Source organism: Geospiza fortis, unplaced genomic scaffold (assembly GCF_000277835.1).
Source record: "Geospiza fortis unplaced genomic scaffold, GeoFor_1.0 scaffold54, whole genome shotgun sequence".
Classification (NCBI taxonomy): Eukaryota; Metazoa; Chordata; class Aves; order Passeriformes; family Thraupidae; genus Geospiza; species Geospiza fortis.
This window is the reverse complement of record NW_005054301.1, coordinates 12,371,874-12,389,390: the sequence shown is the minus strand read 5'-3', so window position 1 is coordinate 12,389,390 and position 17,517 is coordinate 12,371,874. Positions and strand designations below refer to the sequence as shown.

Sequence of the window (17,517 nt, the reverse complement as noted above, 5' to 3'; positions counted from 1 at the left end):
CCGCTTTTAAAGCGCGCAGAAGAAAGCGGCTGACGGATCCCGTTTAGAGCCCTGCCCACGAGCCGCCGAGCATCCTCCCGGGACGACTCAAATTTCCCGCTCCCGCCGCAGCGATCCGGCCGTGCTCCCCGGGATGGCGGGCGGGAGGGCGCGGAGGGGCTGCCCGCGAGGCTCTGAACGTGCCACCGTGCTGTTTTCCAGGTTCGTGCTTCCTCCCCAAGATGTGTGACGACGAGGAAACCACCGCACTGGTGTGCGACAATGGCTCGGGGCTGGTCAAGGCGGGGTTTGCCGGGGACGATGCCCCCAGGGCCGTTTTCCCGTCCATCGTCGGTCGCCCGAGGCACCAGGTAAATTTAGAGGCAGGACACTCCATAAAAAGTGATTTTTAAAATGAAAACATTTGCAATTTGTATTTTTTAAATCCTGGAAAAATTACTGCTAAGGTTGCATAGCAATATGAAGTATCTTTGATCAGTAGAATGCTAATTTCCCTCTGTATTGACCTGTTTCCTGCTCATGATATTGTGCAGTTTACTTTCAGTCAAATTTTTGGAAATCAGAAAGAAACAAATAAGAAAAAAGAATATGAATAAAAGAGGTGAATTATAAATGGGGGGAAATCCATTAATCTCATGTAAGGAAAAAAAGAGAGAACACCTCAGATTCTGTTGACTTAATATTTTAATAATGTTAAATTTATTTTCCCAAACAGCCTTTCAGGGGTGTGACTGCTAGTACGTTTCTTGAAATTAAGATATTTAGAATTGCAGGATCATAGAATATCCTGGCTTGGAAGGGACCAACAAGAATCATCAAAGTCCAGTTCCTGGCCCTGCATGGGACATCCCTGGGAGTCACACCATGTGCCTGAGACAGTTGCCCAAATTCTGCTTGAATCATGTCAGGGCTGGTGCTGTGACCCCTTCTCTGGGGAGCCTGTTCAGTGCCCAATCATCCTCTGGGTGAAGAACCTTTTTCTAATATCCAGCCTAATCCTCCTGACTCAGCTTCAGGCTAGCTGTCTGTGATGTAGTTGTTTGGGCTCTGTGATGTTGTCTTCCTCAAATAATGCTTTTCTGTGTTTTCTTCTCTTAGGGTGTTATGGTTGGTATGGGTCAAAAAGATTCCTATGTGGGTGATGAAGCTCAGAGCAAAAGAGGTATCCTTACTTTGAAATACCCAATTGAACATGGCATCATCACCAACTGGGATGATATGGAAAAGATCTGGCACCACACTTTCTACAATGAACTCCGTGTGGCCCCCGAAGAACACCCTACTTTGCTCACAGAAGCCCCCTTGAACCCTAAAGCTAATCGTGAAAAGATGACCCAGATCATGTTTGAGACCTTCAACGTACCTGCTATGTATGTGGCAATCCAGGCTGTCCTCTCCCTGTATGCTTCTGGTCGCACAACAGGTAAAAAACAAATAAACACAGCTTAGATTCTGTTTCCTTTCAGGAACTCTCCTTCCTTTCCACTCCAAATAGGAAAACACATCATAACTCATTCAATTTACAGAAAAATAGGTCTTTTTCATTTATAGCAATTAATGATAACAGTAGCATAAAAGCCAGTACAAAATAGGTCCACATTGTTCTTTCCACAGACAATTTGCTTTTGGAGAGGCACCATGGAACTGGCTGTGCCACTGCTTGTTGTGGTGCAAATGAGGAGACATTCCTGTAGGGATACTGCAGTCACAGAAGTGTTACACCAGTTTAAGGGTTTAAACTGGACCAAAAGATGCCCATTATCAGACCAAGACAGTCACTATTGCAAATATTCTTGCTGCTCAGTATAGTAGTGGTGGAAGACAGGTTTTATGGGTTATCCTAAAATATGTATGGAACAACAATTCTCTGTGAAAATTCACACACCTCACGAATGTCAAGGCAAGCAGAGGCAGAAAGAATTGGAAAGATCTTTGTGACTGAAAAAGAATTATGCTACTTTATATTACCTGAAAAATCTTTTATTTTGTTGTGTTTCTAGCTGCTTCCTGTGTGTAAGGGCTCTAAGCATTTGCTAGGTGATTGCAGCTGCTCTCTGACATTTCTCTCCCAGGTATTGTTCTTGATTCTGGAGATGGTGTCACCCACAATGTACCAATCTATGAAGGGTATGCCTTGCCTCATGCCATCATGCGTCTGGATCTGGCTGGCAGGGATCTGACTGACTACCTCATGAAGATCCTCACGGAGCGTGGCTACTCCTTTGTGACAACAGGTCAGTCCTTCAGCTTTTCTCTGCTATGGAAATCCTCACATCTCTCTTGGCCCACCATCTTCTCTAGTGTTGTGCTTATCCAAAGATTGATTTGATTCTCCTATATCTACAGCGGAACGTGAGATTGTCCGTGACATCAAAGAGAAATTGTGCTATGTTGCACTGGACTTTGAGAATGAAATGGCCACTGCTGCCTCTTCCTCCTCTCTGGAAAAGAGCTATGAATTGCCTGATGGTCAAGTGATCACAATTGGTAACGAACGTTTCCGCTGCCCTGAAACCTTATTCCAGCCATCCTTCATTGGTAAGTGTTCCCAGGAAATTCTCCTTTCTGTAGGAGGTATGAATGAATCAGAAGATTTGGAAGGTGCCCCGCTCCTCTTCCTGATTACCTAAATTTGCACAAAATCCGACATGAATGAATAATAATTTAGATAATTTGGTTCCTATAAATGGGCTTGATGTGAACTAATCTGGTAATTCGCTGAGTTCCAGGCTCTTGCTGCAGTGTTTAGATCAAGTTTTAGGGTCATAGTTTTTTAATGATAAAACATACAGTTACAATACCATCATTAAAGAGTTGGACTCTGTGATCTTTACGGGTCCCTTACAACTCAAGACATTTTATGATTCTGTATCACGGATGGCAAGGATGGCCTTCAGAGCTGTATTTGTAAGGCTTACACTCAAAACAGTGTCTATTTCCATGAAGAAGCAAAGTGTCAGAGAGGGGAAGGACATGGAGTGAAGGTGTGTGTGTATTTATATACACTCTAATTAACATTGCCATGGTTGAGATGGTAAACCTTGCTGGTCATGCACGCAGCTGACAGATGCAGCAAATGTTACACTCTTAAGTCCCAAGCAGTACACGCAGTTGTTCATCAGCTGACTTCTTACTGTGGATCCAGTGTCAGCCCTTTCAGGAAGCACCTGTTAAAATTAACAAACTGGAATGCAACCTACAACCACTTGCTTCTTGTTTCTTTCTTCTTACCATCAAGTACGAATATCTTATTCTAGGTCATAGTTATGTCTTGCCTTGATGATTCTGAGTAGTATAGACTACATTTTGAGTAGACTGAAGAAGTTGCTGTTGCCTTCTTTAGTTCTACTTGAACTATTTTTATTGTCTTAATTTGCTGTCTTTACTATATTCAGCTAATGCTTTCAGTGAGACTGATGTAAACCAATAGTCACGTTTTTTGTTCTTGATACCCTTGTTCCACTGACATTTACTAAATGGGTTTATGTCACATGTCTACTTGTTATCTCTACTTGTTATATTTGAGTCTCTTGCCTTTGCACATGCATTATGATTCTTACCTTTTCTAACAAATAATGTTCACTTCCTAAATTAGTTTTGTAATTCTATTTTTTTAATATTTTTCTGTAACACTTTATAATCAGGAAACATTTTTACAAGAAGAAGGCCAAAAAAGTTCATGTTAATGATGATCAGGGATGCCAGCGTTTCATTTCATGGAGACCTCTTATATAATTCTCTGGCCTACTGTCTTTTTTTTCTCAAGGTATGGAATCTGCTGGTATCCATGAAACTACCTATAACAGCATCATGAAGTGTGATATTGATATCCGTAAGGACCTCTATGCTAACAACGTCCTCTCGGGTGGTACAACAATGTACCCTGGCATCGCTGACCGCATGCAGAAAGAAATCACTGCCCTTGCTCCTAGCACTATGAAGATCAAGGTAAGGAACTTGCCTCTGTGTTATAAAATGTGGATAAAGGTGGAGACAATGTCAGCTTCATTAAACTGGGATATGGGAACAACTCAAAAATGAGATCAACAGCTGATGGGCAGATGAGCAGAAATTCTATTGAATCAGAATAATTATCTTAGAAGCAAGTGTTAGAAGAGAAGAAAATATGATTACAGATTTTTTAATACATTACATGTATTTTAAGGGCTGCTGAAGATCAATACTGTTATAGAAATGTTCTTTACTTGCTTAAGGAAATATCTAGTGCTGTGTAGCATTGCAGTATGGATTCATTGTTCAGAAATGAGGATTTTGTTGCTTTTCTTTATCCTAGATCATTGCTCCTCCTGAACGCAAGTACTCTGTCTGGATTGGTGGCTCCATTCTAGCATCTCTGTCCACCTTCCAGCAAATGTGGATCAGCAAACAGGAGTATGATGAAGCTGGTCCATCCATTGTACACCGCAAGTGCTTCTAAGCACTCCCCCCTCAATTTATTTCCCACTCAGGATGACGACAATATGCTTCTTGGAGTCTTCTGGCAAACCTTCCCGAACTCTTCAGTCATTGTACAGTTTGTTTACACACCCGTGCAATTTATTTGTGCTTCTAATATTTATTGCTTTATAAATAAACGAGATCTGGGACTTGCAACCTACAAAATATTGTCTTTGTCTTATTTAAAATATTTTTCGGTCAGAAAAATGAGACTAAACCCCTGGGATTTGGAAACTCCCATCAGACCTGTGAATACTTTTACTGCATCCATGTCCTAACTGATATATGCATGTTAGGGTCATGGTTTTCTGTTAGTAAGAATTTACACTTTATAGTTTTAATTTTGAAATTTGGAACAAAAGAAATAGTATATTTCAAGGCTTATAAAGAAAAAGCCTTAGGGCTGACCCAGTAAGTGGAAAAAGTGAAAGGAAACCTCTCATACTTACTCACTCACTTTAGAAAGATTCTTCTATCCCATTTATTGCAACCCAGACATTTTAATATTCATTTATTAAAAGCCAAAGCTTCTGTAAAAGAATTATGTTAATGCATTTAGAATGTGATTTATAAATAATTAGCTCAATCCTAAAGAGCCATGCAATTGTTTTCCATGGGCCATAAATATTTATGACAAAACATTAATTGAAACTGACAGCTTACTCATCTTCCCCTATATCTTCAAAGCCAGAGAGATAAAGAAGTGAAGTCTTTATTGTACTAATGCACAGGAATCAAACTTCTGTTGTATAAACCCAGAATTGTTACAATCACAATTATTTTCACATTGTCATTCATATGTCTTAGGCAAATTTAATCCTTAATCTTTGCTATCCTTTCTTTGCTATTTGACCCAGATACTACAATCATAAACTGCACACTTCTGTGGCCATTTGTGTTCCTCACCAAGACTTCTTATATCTGGGCTTTTTGACTTTTTTTCAAAAAGTAATAGCTAAAAAGGGAAGTACAGAATGATCTGGGGCATTTTCATAAAAGTAATGGAACCAGTCAGTGTCTTAGTTTGAACTACGTACTGCCCAAGTTTGATTTAGGAAATCAGTTAAAGCATGTATCAGACTGTGTATGTAGTTAGTTAGCTGAGTTTCATCAGAGCTGTTTGAAAATATAAGACTTTATGCGAACTTTATAATCCAATGGTAATTAAAAAAAAATTTACACATTTGTTGGGAAACTTTCTGTTCCTCTTTGCTGTTATTTTCTTGAAAGGCATTAAAAATAGTAATTAGATGTGGTCTGTAATTATATTGAACCAATTTTACTATTTTCAAAAAGATGAAGATATACTTAATGTTTGCCCCTAATTTATTTATCATTAGGTGGCATTTTACTGGGGGACCACTGTAATTTCCTAGCATCCCCTTGCAATCAAAATATTAAAATATTTCTAGATATTTTTGGGGTTGGGCAGAGAAGTTGGATGGTATTTTCAAATATAAAGAAATTTAAACATAAACATGACACATAAAACATTTCACAATATGGATATTCATTTAAATATTTTACGCAAACAAAAATGAAATTTTAACAATACGAACATTTAAACATAAATGTGAAATACTCATTTTAATAGTGCACAGAGTATTACTGAAATGTTGCTGCAAATAGGCCTTCATATAATAAAATAGAACTTTATTAACATGTGGATCTGTTAAGGCAAAGTCAACAGCCTCCACTGCTCTCAAGCAAGTTCCCACCGAAGGTAATTATTCTGAAATTCATACCATGGAGAAATTTCTTGTGTCTTGAAAACGTGGGAACTCTTCCAAATGTCTGACCAACACAGATGTTTGCCAATGACTTTTGCGTATCGCTGTTTAGAGCCATTGCACTTTTTTCACTTGGCTTGCTTGCTAATTTGAAAGATTTGGCTGGGCAGAAAGGTTATCTCAGGTATTTGTGTGAATTAATAGGGTGGTACTGGACATAAATTGCAACTAATTGGAGCTTAAAATGTTAAGCAAGTATGCAAAGGGCGTGCTAAGTCAGCCCTAGTGGATGCCTGCCTTGACTGGCTCTGACTGACAGGTCAGGAATGGCAGGCAGCACTTGGCACCACTCTCACAGCTCTGATCAGGGATTCACTGCTGGGTGTGTGGGCATGAGCAGGGAACTGAAGGAAGCCACTGACTACAGGACTGGTGGAAACATTCCTTCCACAGGCATTTCGGGGCTTGTAATTCACAGTTTGTGGAAATGGATAGGAGCAGCAAGGATTGTACAAAATAGTCATGTGCTTGCATATAGGTAGGGCAGGACTAAAAAAAGTATCAATGCCTTACCCTTTTCTTCTTCTTACAGAGTTTTTCCATATGCATTCATTTTTAGTGCAATTATCCCATATTTGGCCATTGAAAATTATGCATTCCCACTCATTGCAGTGAAAACAAGTAATTAATTCATATGGGAATTATAATAACTATTTCTGAAAGCAAAGCTAGATCTAAATTGATTGAGAGAAAATTGAATATTAAGTCATAGTCTAGGATTCAAAATACTGATAGGACAGGCTACTGTTAAATTTGCCTTCGGTTTACATTTTACAAGAATTAATGTGTTATACATTTTGCATGCAAAATGAAGATGGTGAAATGAGATGCAGAAACTAACTGCAGTGCACCCATATGATAGGTAAAATTACTTTGGATATTTCCTTGAAAAAGGTAGATTTAAAAATATCTGTACCCAAGATTGCTGTGGTAAACAATCTTCACCTCTGAAACACCTCACCTAATGAAGAAATTGACATTATTTGAAGACTAAAGGAACATAGCCAACCTTCACAGCTTTTGATGAGATGCCCTTTCGATGGAAGAACAAGAATAAATGTTTAGCCAAATTATAGATTCAACACACATATTTTGAAAAGCAGTGTGAATACATGGTAAAAGGTCTGTCTGCCACGCTGAAGGGTGTCTGGTTATTTGACTTTGCAGCTCCTTGCTGCTCTATATATAAAATGGAGAGGAATTCTGTGGAAGTTAGTCTGATCTGATTTTAAGCTACATAAAGAAGCTTTATTCAGTAGGAAGGGCTAAATAGTATTAAGAAATACTGACATACATCAGTAAGAGCTGAGACAAAATCTTATTGCCTGTTCTGGCAGCCAGAAAAACACTGCCCAGTACTTATGCTTTTGACTGAAAGGCATTGAGGTATTACCACTGCTGGTTGGCCCTCAGATCTTACAGAAAACTTTCCTTGTAGACTGATGAGCATGTTGGCATTTGGGGAGTATTGAGAATTACCATAAAAACACAATGCTTTTAATATCTCTACTAGATGTGTGCTAAGGAATCATTGCAATTCTGCTTAAAAATATTGATGATTTTTTTTTTACAGGAAATAAAGAGATATTTCAGATGTTTGTTTGTGCTTAAAGTTTCCATAAAAATTGATAGCAAAGTCATAAATTTGACAGAGTTGTCTACTTTGCACTAATCTTTTCTTAAAAGGCTGTTTTAGCTAAAGCGTTAAGAAGTCAGCCTGAGGGGTAGCACTAATAGGAAAAATTTTGGCTTGAATAATTGAATTCTGTAGAGTGATAATTTTTTTAATATAGAATGAGAGGGTTTTATACTTAGTCACATCAAGTGACTCTAAATACATGTGACAGTCAGATTAACCTACAATACTAACACTAAAATAGAAAAAAATAGACAAACTCCTGCTCTTTGTAGAACTGTATATGAGGCCTGGGCAGAGAATGATGCTTGCTTCCAGTAACAGCTGAATCCTGTCCTACCCTGAAGCAACCTGTGGCAGAAGTATCTGTCATTATCAAGATACAAGAAAGAGAATAAAATACTATAAAATTGAGTGATTATTAAATCTCACTCATTACCCTTCAGAAAGAAACAATTCAGGCAGTTAATATACTACCAATTACCTTTGTTTTTTATCCTGAGGATGGCTACAATTGCTGAAACATAAAAAGTAAGCAATCAGAAATCTTAATTATTGGAAGGATGTTCTAATGCTGTTATATATTTAAAGGATGGATTTAATTTATAATTAAGCTGTCCATTGTGAATAATATTGGATGAAATTAATATAGTAGGCATCAGCACAAATTAATATATCTGGGGGCAATTTTATGTTGCCATCATCATAAAGGTAGAATTCACAAAATGCAATATATATGTTGTCTACAAAAAGCAGGGTAGTATGCTCTTGTAGAGGAGATTAATTGTATTTTAGAAACATTTTTTTAACCAGGAGATATTTATTCATACAGAGAAAAAAGTAGATGAGGCATAGCTTAAAGCTTTACTGACATAGATTTGTATAACATGTAAATGATATAATAAGTCTGGGAAGGTACAAACAAGATGAAGGTAGCAAGGCAGTAAGAAAGAGCTTAAAGATTAGTTCTGAGTCTCTAAGCCCCTCAGGTTTAGATCACCAGAAAGGGTGATTAACATTGTCATTGACATTATCATTGTCAATGATAATGAGGTCTACATGAGATTTCTTTCCAAAGGATCCCAAAAGCCTTGGGAGTTGCAGTGTGGCTTCTGGACATGCTTTTGCAAAAAGAAAAAAAAAAGGTGGTGCTCGGAGGGAAATCAAGGAGCTCCTGAATGTTAGAGGGAATGTTAGCTCTTCTAGGGAGAGTGGAAATACAGCAGCACGGCGACTCCTGCCACACAGGTGTCCCCCTCTGCAGCTCCAGGCAGCTGGTTGTGACAGCAAGCAGGTGAAAGGTGGAGCTGATGCCTTCTGGGAGGGAAAGGGTCTGGGAGGCACATATTGCTGGGCCAATAGCTGTGGGGAGATCTTCCACAGCATCTGGAAGCTCAGTGATTTTACAGTATCTGCTATCAAGGAAAGAATCAACATTCAGGGAATATAAGCCATATCCTCATATAATAGATGAGTTCTGACACTAAATTTCACATTCAATCTTATTTATATTTAATTTTGATTATATAAATTATTTCCAAGACACAGACTTCCATCTTCAAAAACAGTCACTATTTTATATTAAAAAACCAAACCCCAAACCTAAAGAGAATAAGAGCCATTAACCTTAAACAAGAAAATTGTCTACTTTAGGTCTGTACGTATATGTTTGTTTACAATGCTCTGATTTTCTGATAAGTCAGGATGGAGAAGAGTTCTTGCAGAACTAGAAATCTCAGCAGATTTTAAAGACGAACAACTGAACAAGTCATAAGAAAAAAACACTTTACTTCTTATATGTATATGTTAGAAGTATATATAATATACATGCACACTGAAATATATTTTTACATATTTGTGCATATATATGCATACCAATATTTTGCCTAAGCCTTCTCTTTAACTTTGCCATGGAAGAGCATCTCTGACTTGGTAACAAGTTTCAGAGACCACATCTGTACCACACAGCAAATGGAAAGGAAAATATTTCTTGTCAGAAACATCACAGAGGTATTTTAGTGAGACAAAACTGTGAATATTTTGTAGCTTTGTTCCTAAGGCAGAAGTTAATTCTTGATTTATTTTTGTGCTCAGAGGAAAACCTCAGAACTTTGGAATTCTGAGATCAGAACTTAAGTATTTTTAGTGACAACGTGAAATACTCTTTCCTTCTTAAAATCTACACTCAAAAAGTGCCACAGAGATAATATAAAAGTGTAAAAAATGGCCAGAGAAAACTTCTGTGATATCTGGTGTCACATTCTGCATTTTAATGGCTGCAGCAATGGTTTTGTAGACTTTTCCTTCTGATGGAACATATTGTCACCTGTTTTCATCAAACTTTTTCTGACATTTCAGCTAAGATCGTGAATTCTGTCCATTGTACTGGCACATAATGGAAATAGGAAACTGCATTCTGACTTTATTTTTGTAAATAAAAAGCAAGTGAAATCATCAGGAATAGTAAGTATCCTGCAGGCTCTTCTTTTTGCAGGAGATATTCAAAGAGCTCCATTGCTCACACAAAGCAAATATCTTGCCATTGAAAGTGCTGTAAGGCTATTTCTTGTATAAGAAATTATACAGAGATAGTGATTGTGCAGTCTCCTAATAGGGTCATGTGGTGACAGAGGTACAGTGGGTGCTATTAAAAGCTTGACATTTATCACTCACAGTGTTTAAATTTACCATGGAATTTGTGGCATTTGCCAATCTAAGTATAGAGAATGCCACAAATACCACAGAACAGATAAATACTGCTATGCAAAACCCAACAAACTGCTGGTGGTTCTTTCCTAAATCTACAGTACTCCCCATTCTGGAAATGCAGTGCAGGTGCTACTGGCTGGAATTTCTCTGTATGAAAAAAGAAAAAAAGATGTTTGGTTTGATTTTCTTTTCCTTTGTTTTGACTATTTAGATTAAAAGGTTTTAGGTATAGGAAATATTTCTGTGTGTCTGTCTGTAGCATCCAGAGAAATGGAGTCCTTATGTAAGTTTTAGCGTCCTAAAGCTAACATAAAACAGATCATGGAGTAACACTTTGTGTTATAGTTTAGTGGTGATTTTTGGGCAAAGGTTAGATTTGATGATCTTGAGGGTCATTTCCAAACTTTATGATTCTATGATGCTGTGGCATATAATTTACACAGACAAAATATACATGACAGTACATGAATTTTATGAAATGTTCTATTGGAAAATGCATTATATAACTTGTGATGAACAATTGTGGAATTCCTGTTGGAAAAAATGATTTTTCTGCAGATAGTTGTTCTCTAGGACTCTGAGCTTTAGAGCTCTGTCTAAATCCTGAAGGACAGAATTAATATAATCAATCACACTGTACACTTGCTCTAAGAAGCACACAAAAGTCATCATTATTTTCTTTGCAATAACTGCAGAAAGGACATTAAGATGTCCTTAAGATTAGTGTTTAATGGAGCTATATTTTCTTAATCTAACAAAGCAGCTTTAATGGTTGGGGGTAGAGGAGATAAAGGCTTTGCTGTTTTCTTCTGAGTTTATGAGTTTAGATTTATGGAGTCCAGGCACCCAAATCCAACTTGTACCTTGAAAGATATTGTTTCTTGACTTCTCTTTCCCAAGCTCTCAGGGTGAACATGAAATGGACAGCTGCTCTCAAGTCACACCAGCAGGTGCAGCTCTGTCCCTGCTTGGCTGGAGGTGGTGTTGTGGTGCAAAAGCAACAATTCTCCCTAAATTGTGTAAAGGGTGTTTTGCTACAGCTTAAGAAATTGAGGCAAAAAGTTGAAAGAATGTGTTCCTAGTTGAGACCAAGTTCTTCATCTTTGACAATGATGTGTGCTTGATTCCTTAATGGGATTCCAGCCTCATAGAAGAACCCTAAGCCTAGAGTTCCCTGCCATGCAGCTATTGAGACTGGCTATTTTATTATCTCTGAAATTTTTGAATGCGTCTGGTTACAGCAGATGGCACTGAAGAGTATATAATGAAGTTCCTGGGCTATCAGCAAGACCTGTGTGTCACAAGTCACTCCTGCTGTTAATTTATGACATGAACTCTTCCCGTTCACTTGCTATTCTCTTCAAATTCCCTAGTCTTTCTAAAACCACAATTTGCCTGGTGAAAGCAATGGAGGGAAGTAGGCTAAGGAAAGAGGGTACTGTATCAAACTTCAGCCATTTCTGTAATGATTTAAAATTTACAAATTTACCTTTTGAAAAATCTCTTGAAGAGTCTAATGTATTTTGTTTCAATAAGTATTTCTTTGGAGGACTAGAACTTCAGATATACCTTAAATGTGGAACAAAAAGGCTGCACTATATTCTTAGGTCCATTAAAAAAAAAAAGAAAGAAAAGAAAAAAGGGCCAAAATCTCAGGTCAGATAAGTCTAAACACTGCTCTTGTTTTGAAGCTGATGATACTAGTAGGGCTGTCTAAAGTAGGTGAGGGTATGGATATTTTCGAAAACATTTTTATTCCTTCCTATGCTGTAAATCTCCAGCGCATGCTTCCAATCAACCACTGAATACAGCAGCTAAAAAGAATCAAGTGGATTTTTGTCTCTGTGAAAGGGCATTTTCTGGGGATATTTCACACTGTGTGATTCAATCTAGATTCTAGTGCAACCTGATGCATACCTCTGAATATGCTCTCTGACTTCTGAGAAAATGATTATCATAATAAATATCATAAATAAGAAACACTTTTGTGCTCTCTTAAGTTAGAAGGTTAATAATACCCAGTCACAGAAGTCCACTTAGAATTTGGGTTATGTACTTCTTTAACTTTGCCTTTTCTGTGTGTATTGTGATTTGATTTTCCTGTCTACACGTTCGCTTAATGAAAAATAAAAATATTTTAACAAGTTAATTACAGCCACTGTAGCAGCATGCTTGATTTGTTTCAGAGGCAGCTGTGATAGGTCTCTGCAGGACAATCCTCATGCCTTGTGAAGCAAGTATGTTGGCATTTTTTAGTTCTGGAAAGACTGTTTTCCCCTGCTGCTGGGAAAAGAACAATTAAATATTTTTAATTTAATTCTTTTGATATATACTCTTGATATATTTCTCTGAACAATCCTCCCAGTGAAAACAAAGCATAGCATCTTATTTATGATGTCAAAATCAATGTATTTACATTATACTTGCTCCCACCCCCACCCCAATCTTAAAAACTGAAGAAAATCACATTTTAGAGAAGGGCTGATCATAAGAAGAATGACCTTTCAAAAGGGGAAACTCAGACCCAGCTCCCTGTTTGAGAATGTTTCTAGAGTCATGGTGCAGGTGGGAGGCTTGCCACATAATTTAGTTTATCCTGTTGGCCTCATTGTCTTCCAGAGTGAAACATGTGGTGTTAAGTTGTATTTTCCATTCAGCAGAAGCTGCGCCTACACTGTGAGTGTGACTCATCCACCTGTCTAGTTGGTGTTCTTTGGATTAATTGATCTATCTTTGAGCTCATGTTTTCTCTCATGTTTTGTTTGTTTTTATGGCTGTCATATTTGGATTTCACACATTTATTTTTGCTGTGCATTGTGCCTTCAAGCCCGAGGTACAGTTTGCACTGACATTTCAGGTAGTGTGGCTTTGGACTTTGATAACTAGTTGGTGTAATTAAACTAAATATGCTTCACAAATATTTATTAAAACCCTGTGGGACTGGCTGACATTTTTCTCTCTTCTGCATTGCACTAGCATTCCTGTGACCCTTTTCCCTTTGTAATACAGTTTCTGTCCCAAGACTGATCCCTCAAGCCAAGGAAATAGTTAAAGTGATGAAGTGTATCAAAAAACACTAATGAAACAAAGCAGACCAATAATTTATCCATGCTTTTTTTGACATATTACTGATTGAAATGCATTTTAAAGAGATGAAGCCTTTAAGTGCTTATCAGAAAATACTTGAATCACCTTGCCTGATTTTTGTCCACTAAAATTGTAGGATGGATATACTTACACAGTGAAACCAGGGCTGGAAATTAACTGATTTCTATTTTTTTTAAGATCAGGAGAGGGTCTGTTTTGAGAAAATGCTGGGGAGCTATGTCTCACCACGGCATCTTGAAACTCCCATCTGAAAGCTGTGTGCAATTTTCATGTATTTTAAGTGTTGAAAAATCTTAATTAAATTGAAAGCTTGGGAGCCCTAGTCCTTCTAGCTTTTCGATTCACTGTAAAACCTCTTTTCTGTTTAGGCAAAGGGACATCTCTGGGATGCAACAAGTCCTTCGCAGATTCATTCTTAGAAGCTTCCACAAGGAAGAATGTGTTTTATCCTGCCTCTGTGCAGTAAATCAGGATGGGGAAAGGGAGAGTTACTGTCCCATGTTAGGAGGTATGACCTCCTTATGGGCTTGAATACAGCCTGAGTGATTCTGTCTTGAGGAATTTGTATGTGAAATGGAGATATTATGTAGAGGGTTATTGAAGAAAATATATTTCTTTTATTATGTTTTGGCAGGTATAGACATACAAACACATAGTGTGTTTACACTCTTACAGGTCTAAGAGATGCCTGAAAACCTGAAAAAACCCCAGAAAACATAGGTAAAACCTGATGTATTATTGACAATACATCTTAGTGACTGGTAAAAAAATCAATAGTTGGTAAAAATGTTTACAATATAAAATATTTATCCATTTGCATGTAAATATAAATATATGACGTTCACACTCGGTTGCATCCCTTGAAGTTCAACTGACAAATATTTTAAAGACTCTGTGGTTCAGGTTCTGGTTTAGGTGTTTAGCCTCACAAGAGGTGTGTATGTAGCCCTGCAGCTGCCCTTGATCCTCAGCAAGGTGTGGAGCTGGGCAGGCACAAGTGGGAGATGTGTCCAAGGATGACTCAAAGAGATGCTTGGTGCTGCTGGTAGGGTGAGCCAGCCTGCCCACCCCAGGCCCCAGCTCCTGGGAATGTGGTAAAGTTGTGGACAGAGCAAGGGAAGATACATCTCTCCATGCTCTTTCCTACTTGTAGAACAGACACAGCTTTAGATTAGCGAAATCATGAAGCAAGGTACCATGACAAATGTTCTTTTTTTTTCCCCTATAAATCAGTGATATCTTGGTTAAGTTGATCAGAGGAAAACAATCCTCAGGTTCTTGCAGGAAAAGTGTGAAAGAGGTTGCAAATACTGCAGAGCAGAATTTCTAAATCTAAAATGCCAGTAAATATTTGATTCAAATGAGGACACGTTTACATAGGATGTACATAAATCAGTGCAGCCCCTGAGCAACTCTAACCTATGCAAGAAATTATGTGAGTTTCACCATCATCTAGAAAAATAAACTGTAACTTCCAATCTATAGCGTCATTACACATAATGCTGATTTGTCCTTTTCTTAAAAACACAGAAATAAATCACACACATTTGCAGCTGTCCTACAATGTTTCCTGAATGACCGAATTTATCTTTTTCTCTTGCTGTGTCATAGATTCCTGCATTATAGTTGAAAGTACACCATTTCTAATAGATTCTGAAAAATATAGTTATGACTTGAGTATTTCAGAACATGAAATATTTTGCAAAATCTATAGGTAAGCATTCAATTTCCTGTGAGATAAGAGAAATTGATATTCTGAATTTGATTTTGCTCCATTTTGAAATGGAAACATTACAAAATTTAATTAAATACTCATCCTGGAAATCTTTTTCTTTAGGAAAGATTAACAAATGGTGTTATGAAAACAAAGCATGTTGTACAGCACTGAGCAGATGCTGTTTGTTAGTAACAGTTGTGGAACTCACAAAAATGCCAGTTTTAATCACCACCTGTGAAATTTCAGATGTGCATGATTGGGATGGGTCTGAGAAAGAGTTCTGGCTCTATAAATTCGTAATTTCCAGTAAAAGTCCTTAGCTCTATATACTAGATTAAAGATTCTAGACTAAAAAACCGATACTACTGAATATTTATAAACTTACATTAATTTGAGAATAATTTAAAAAAAATATTAATGACCTCCACAAAGTACATAAGATTCTTTTCTCAAATCCATGACTATATATTCTTGGTCCATGTGTACTAATGTCACTGAAAGCCAAAATTCAAAAGCTTTAACCTAGGATCTTATTTGGGACAAAGTCTAAAATCTTGTGGAATTTAAATACATTTTCCCCACAGAACCAATTTAACTCACTTCAGTAATCTCATAGAAGAGGATTCCTGGAGAATTCCTATGGATGGGTTTGCCTTTGCTTAATCCAGACATTCTTCTCTAACACATTCCTCATATGCACTGTAGGGGGGACTTTATCCCCTTCTGTGGTAAGCAGGTTCTGACTGAGCAGGGCCAGCTGGAGAGGTGGAGCGTGCAGTGTTAATTAATCAGGTGTTAAATAATCAGGTGTTAACTAATTTGCACTGAAATATAAATCTCAATGTTTGAAAGTTCCACCACCCACTACTTTTAGTGTGGTTTTTAACACTCCATTGTACCACCCAATTTTCCCAGAGGCTGGTGCATGATAGAGAATATGACACCCCCAGTCAATACCGTGCTCTCTGGCCCAGGTGTCTATGAGGTTATTTTGAAAATGAGTCCCATTGTCCAGGTCAATTCTGAAGTTCCAGGTCTACACAGGACTTGCTTTTCAAGGCCCAGGATGGTGTTCTGGGCAGTGGCATGAGGCACAGGGTAGGTCTCCAACCATTCTGTGGCTGCTTCTACTGTGGTGAGCACATAGCACTTGCTTTGGCTGGTTTGGGGAAGGGTGATGTAATCAATCTGCCAGGCCTCCCTATACTTATGCTTTTACTGTTATCCCCCACACCACAGGGCTTTACCCACTTGGCCTGATTGATTGCAGTGCATGTTTCACAGTTATGGATAATCTGGGAGATAGTGTCCATGGTTAAATCCACCCCTCGGTTGTGAGCCCCATCTGGATGTTGTGTCTCTTCCCTAGTGACCTGAGGTGTCATGGGTCCACCAAGCCAGAAATATTCACCCTTATGTTGTCAGTCCAGATCCACCTGAGACACTAATCTTGGCAGTCCAATCCATTGTGGTGTTTTTCCATAGCCCAGATCTTGGGCCCATGTTCATCTCTGGATGTACTTTTACAGCCAACTTCTCTGCCCGGGCGCCGACATCTTGCCACAATCCAGCAGTCCAGAAGGTTTCCCTCTGTGCTGCCAATTGGTCTTTTTCCATCCATCCAGCCACCCCCCAGAACGTTTGCCAGTATTTATGCTACAGAGGTGGAGCACTGGCCATTTCTTTTGTTCAGTGATGTGCAAATCCAGCTGGATGGCTTTCATCTCTGCAACCTGACTTGATCCACCTAGTCCCTCAACAGTTTCTGTTTTACCATATAGAAGTCCCCAGCCAGGAAACACATGCATAAATACATACATTCGTGCACCCATGAATATGTATTTATACCTTATGTATCTGGAATAGAATGAATATCAAATATATTTCACAAACTTTTGTTACAACTGCAGAATCTTTGAATGACGGATTAAAAACCCTCGGCATTTCTTACTGAGGTCCTGCTTTTCACTCCCATTCACTGGCATAGTTTACTTTCAAGTCAATCACTTGAATGCCCTAGTTATTTCAAGGGATTGTTTCAGCCTGGCTTCTGAAGGGAAGCTTTAATGTAATGTGAATTCCCTTCTGTGACTGGCGAG

At 38.2% G+C, this 17,517-nt stretch overlaps 1 protein-coding gene across 1 annotated transcript; it reads left to right on the top strand.

Moving 5' to 3' along the window:
- Positions 1 to 131: 131 nt before the first annotated feature.
- Positions 132 to 4,623, top strand: ACTC1 (actin alpha cardiac muscle 1). Its single transcript, XM_005417502.2, has 6 exons — positions 132 to 350; positions 1,099 to 1,423; positions 2,073 to 2,234; positions 2,347 to 2,538; positions 3,767 to 3,948; positions 4,295 to 4,623. Exons 1-6 carry the CDS (start codon positions 222 to 224, stop codon positions 4,436 to 4,438), a joined length of 1,134 nt encoding a protein of 377 aa, XP_005417559.1. The 5' UTR covers positions 132 to 221; the 3' UTR covers positions 4,439 to 4,623.
- The last annotated feature ends 12,894 nt before the right edge of the window (positions 4,624 to 17,517 follow it).

Bases quoted from the DNA above. Each gene is read 5' to 3' on its own strand.
- ACTC1 (XM_005417502.2), top strand. From the start codon at position 222: ATGTGTGACGACGAGGAAACCACCGCACTGGTGTGCGACAATGGCTCG. The intron at 1,424-2,072 runs GTAAAAAACAAA...TTTCTCTCCCAG, and splicing joins TGCTTCTGGTCGCACAACAG to GTATTGTTCTTGATTCTGGA. The intron at 3,949-4,294 runs GTAAGGAACTTG...TCTTTATCCTAG, and splicing joins CTAGCACTATGAAGATCAAG to ATCATTGCTCCTCCTGAACG.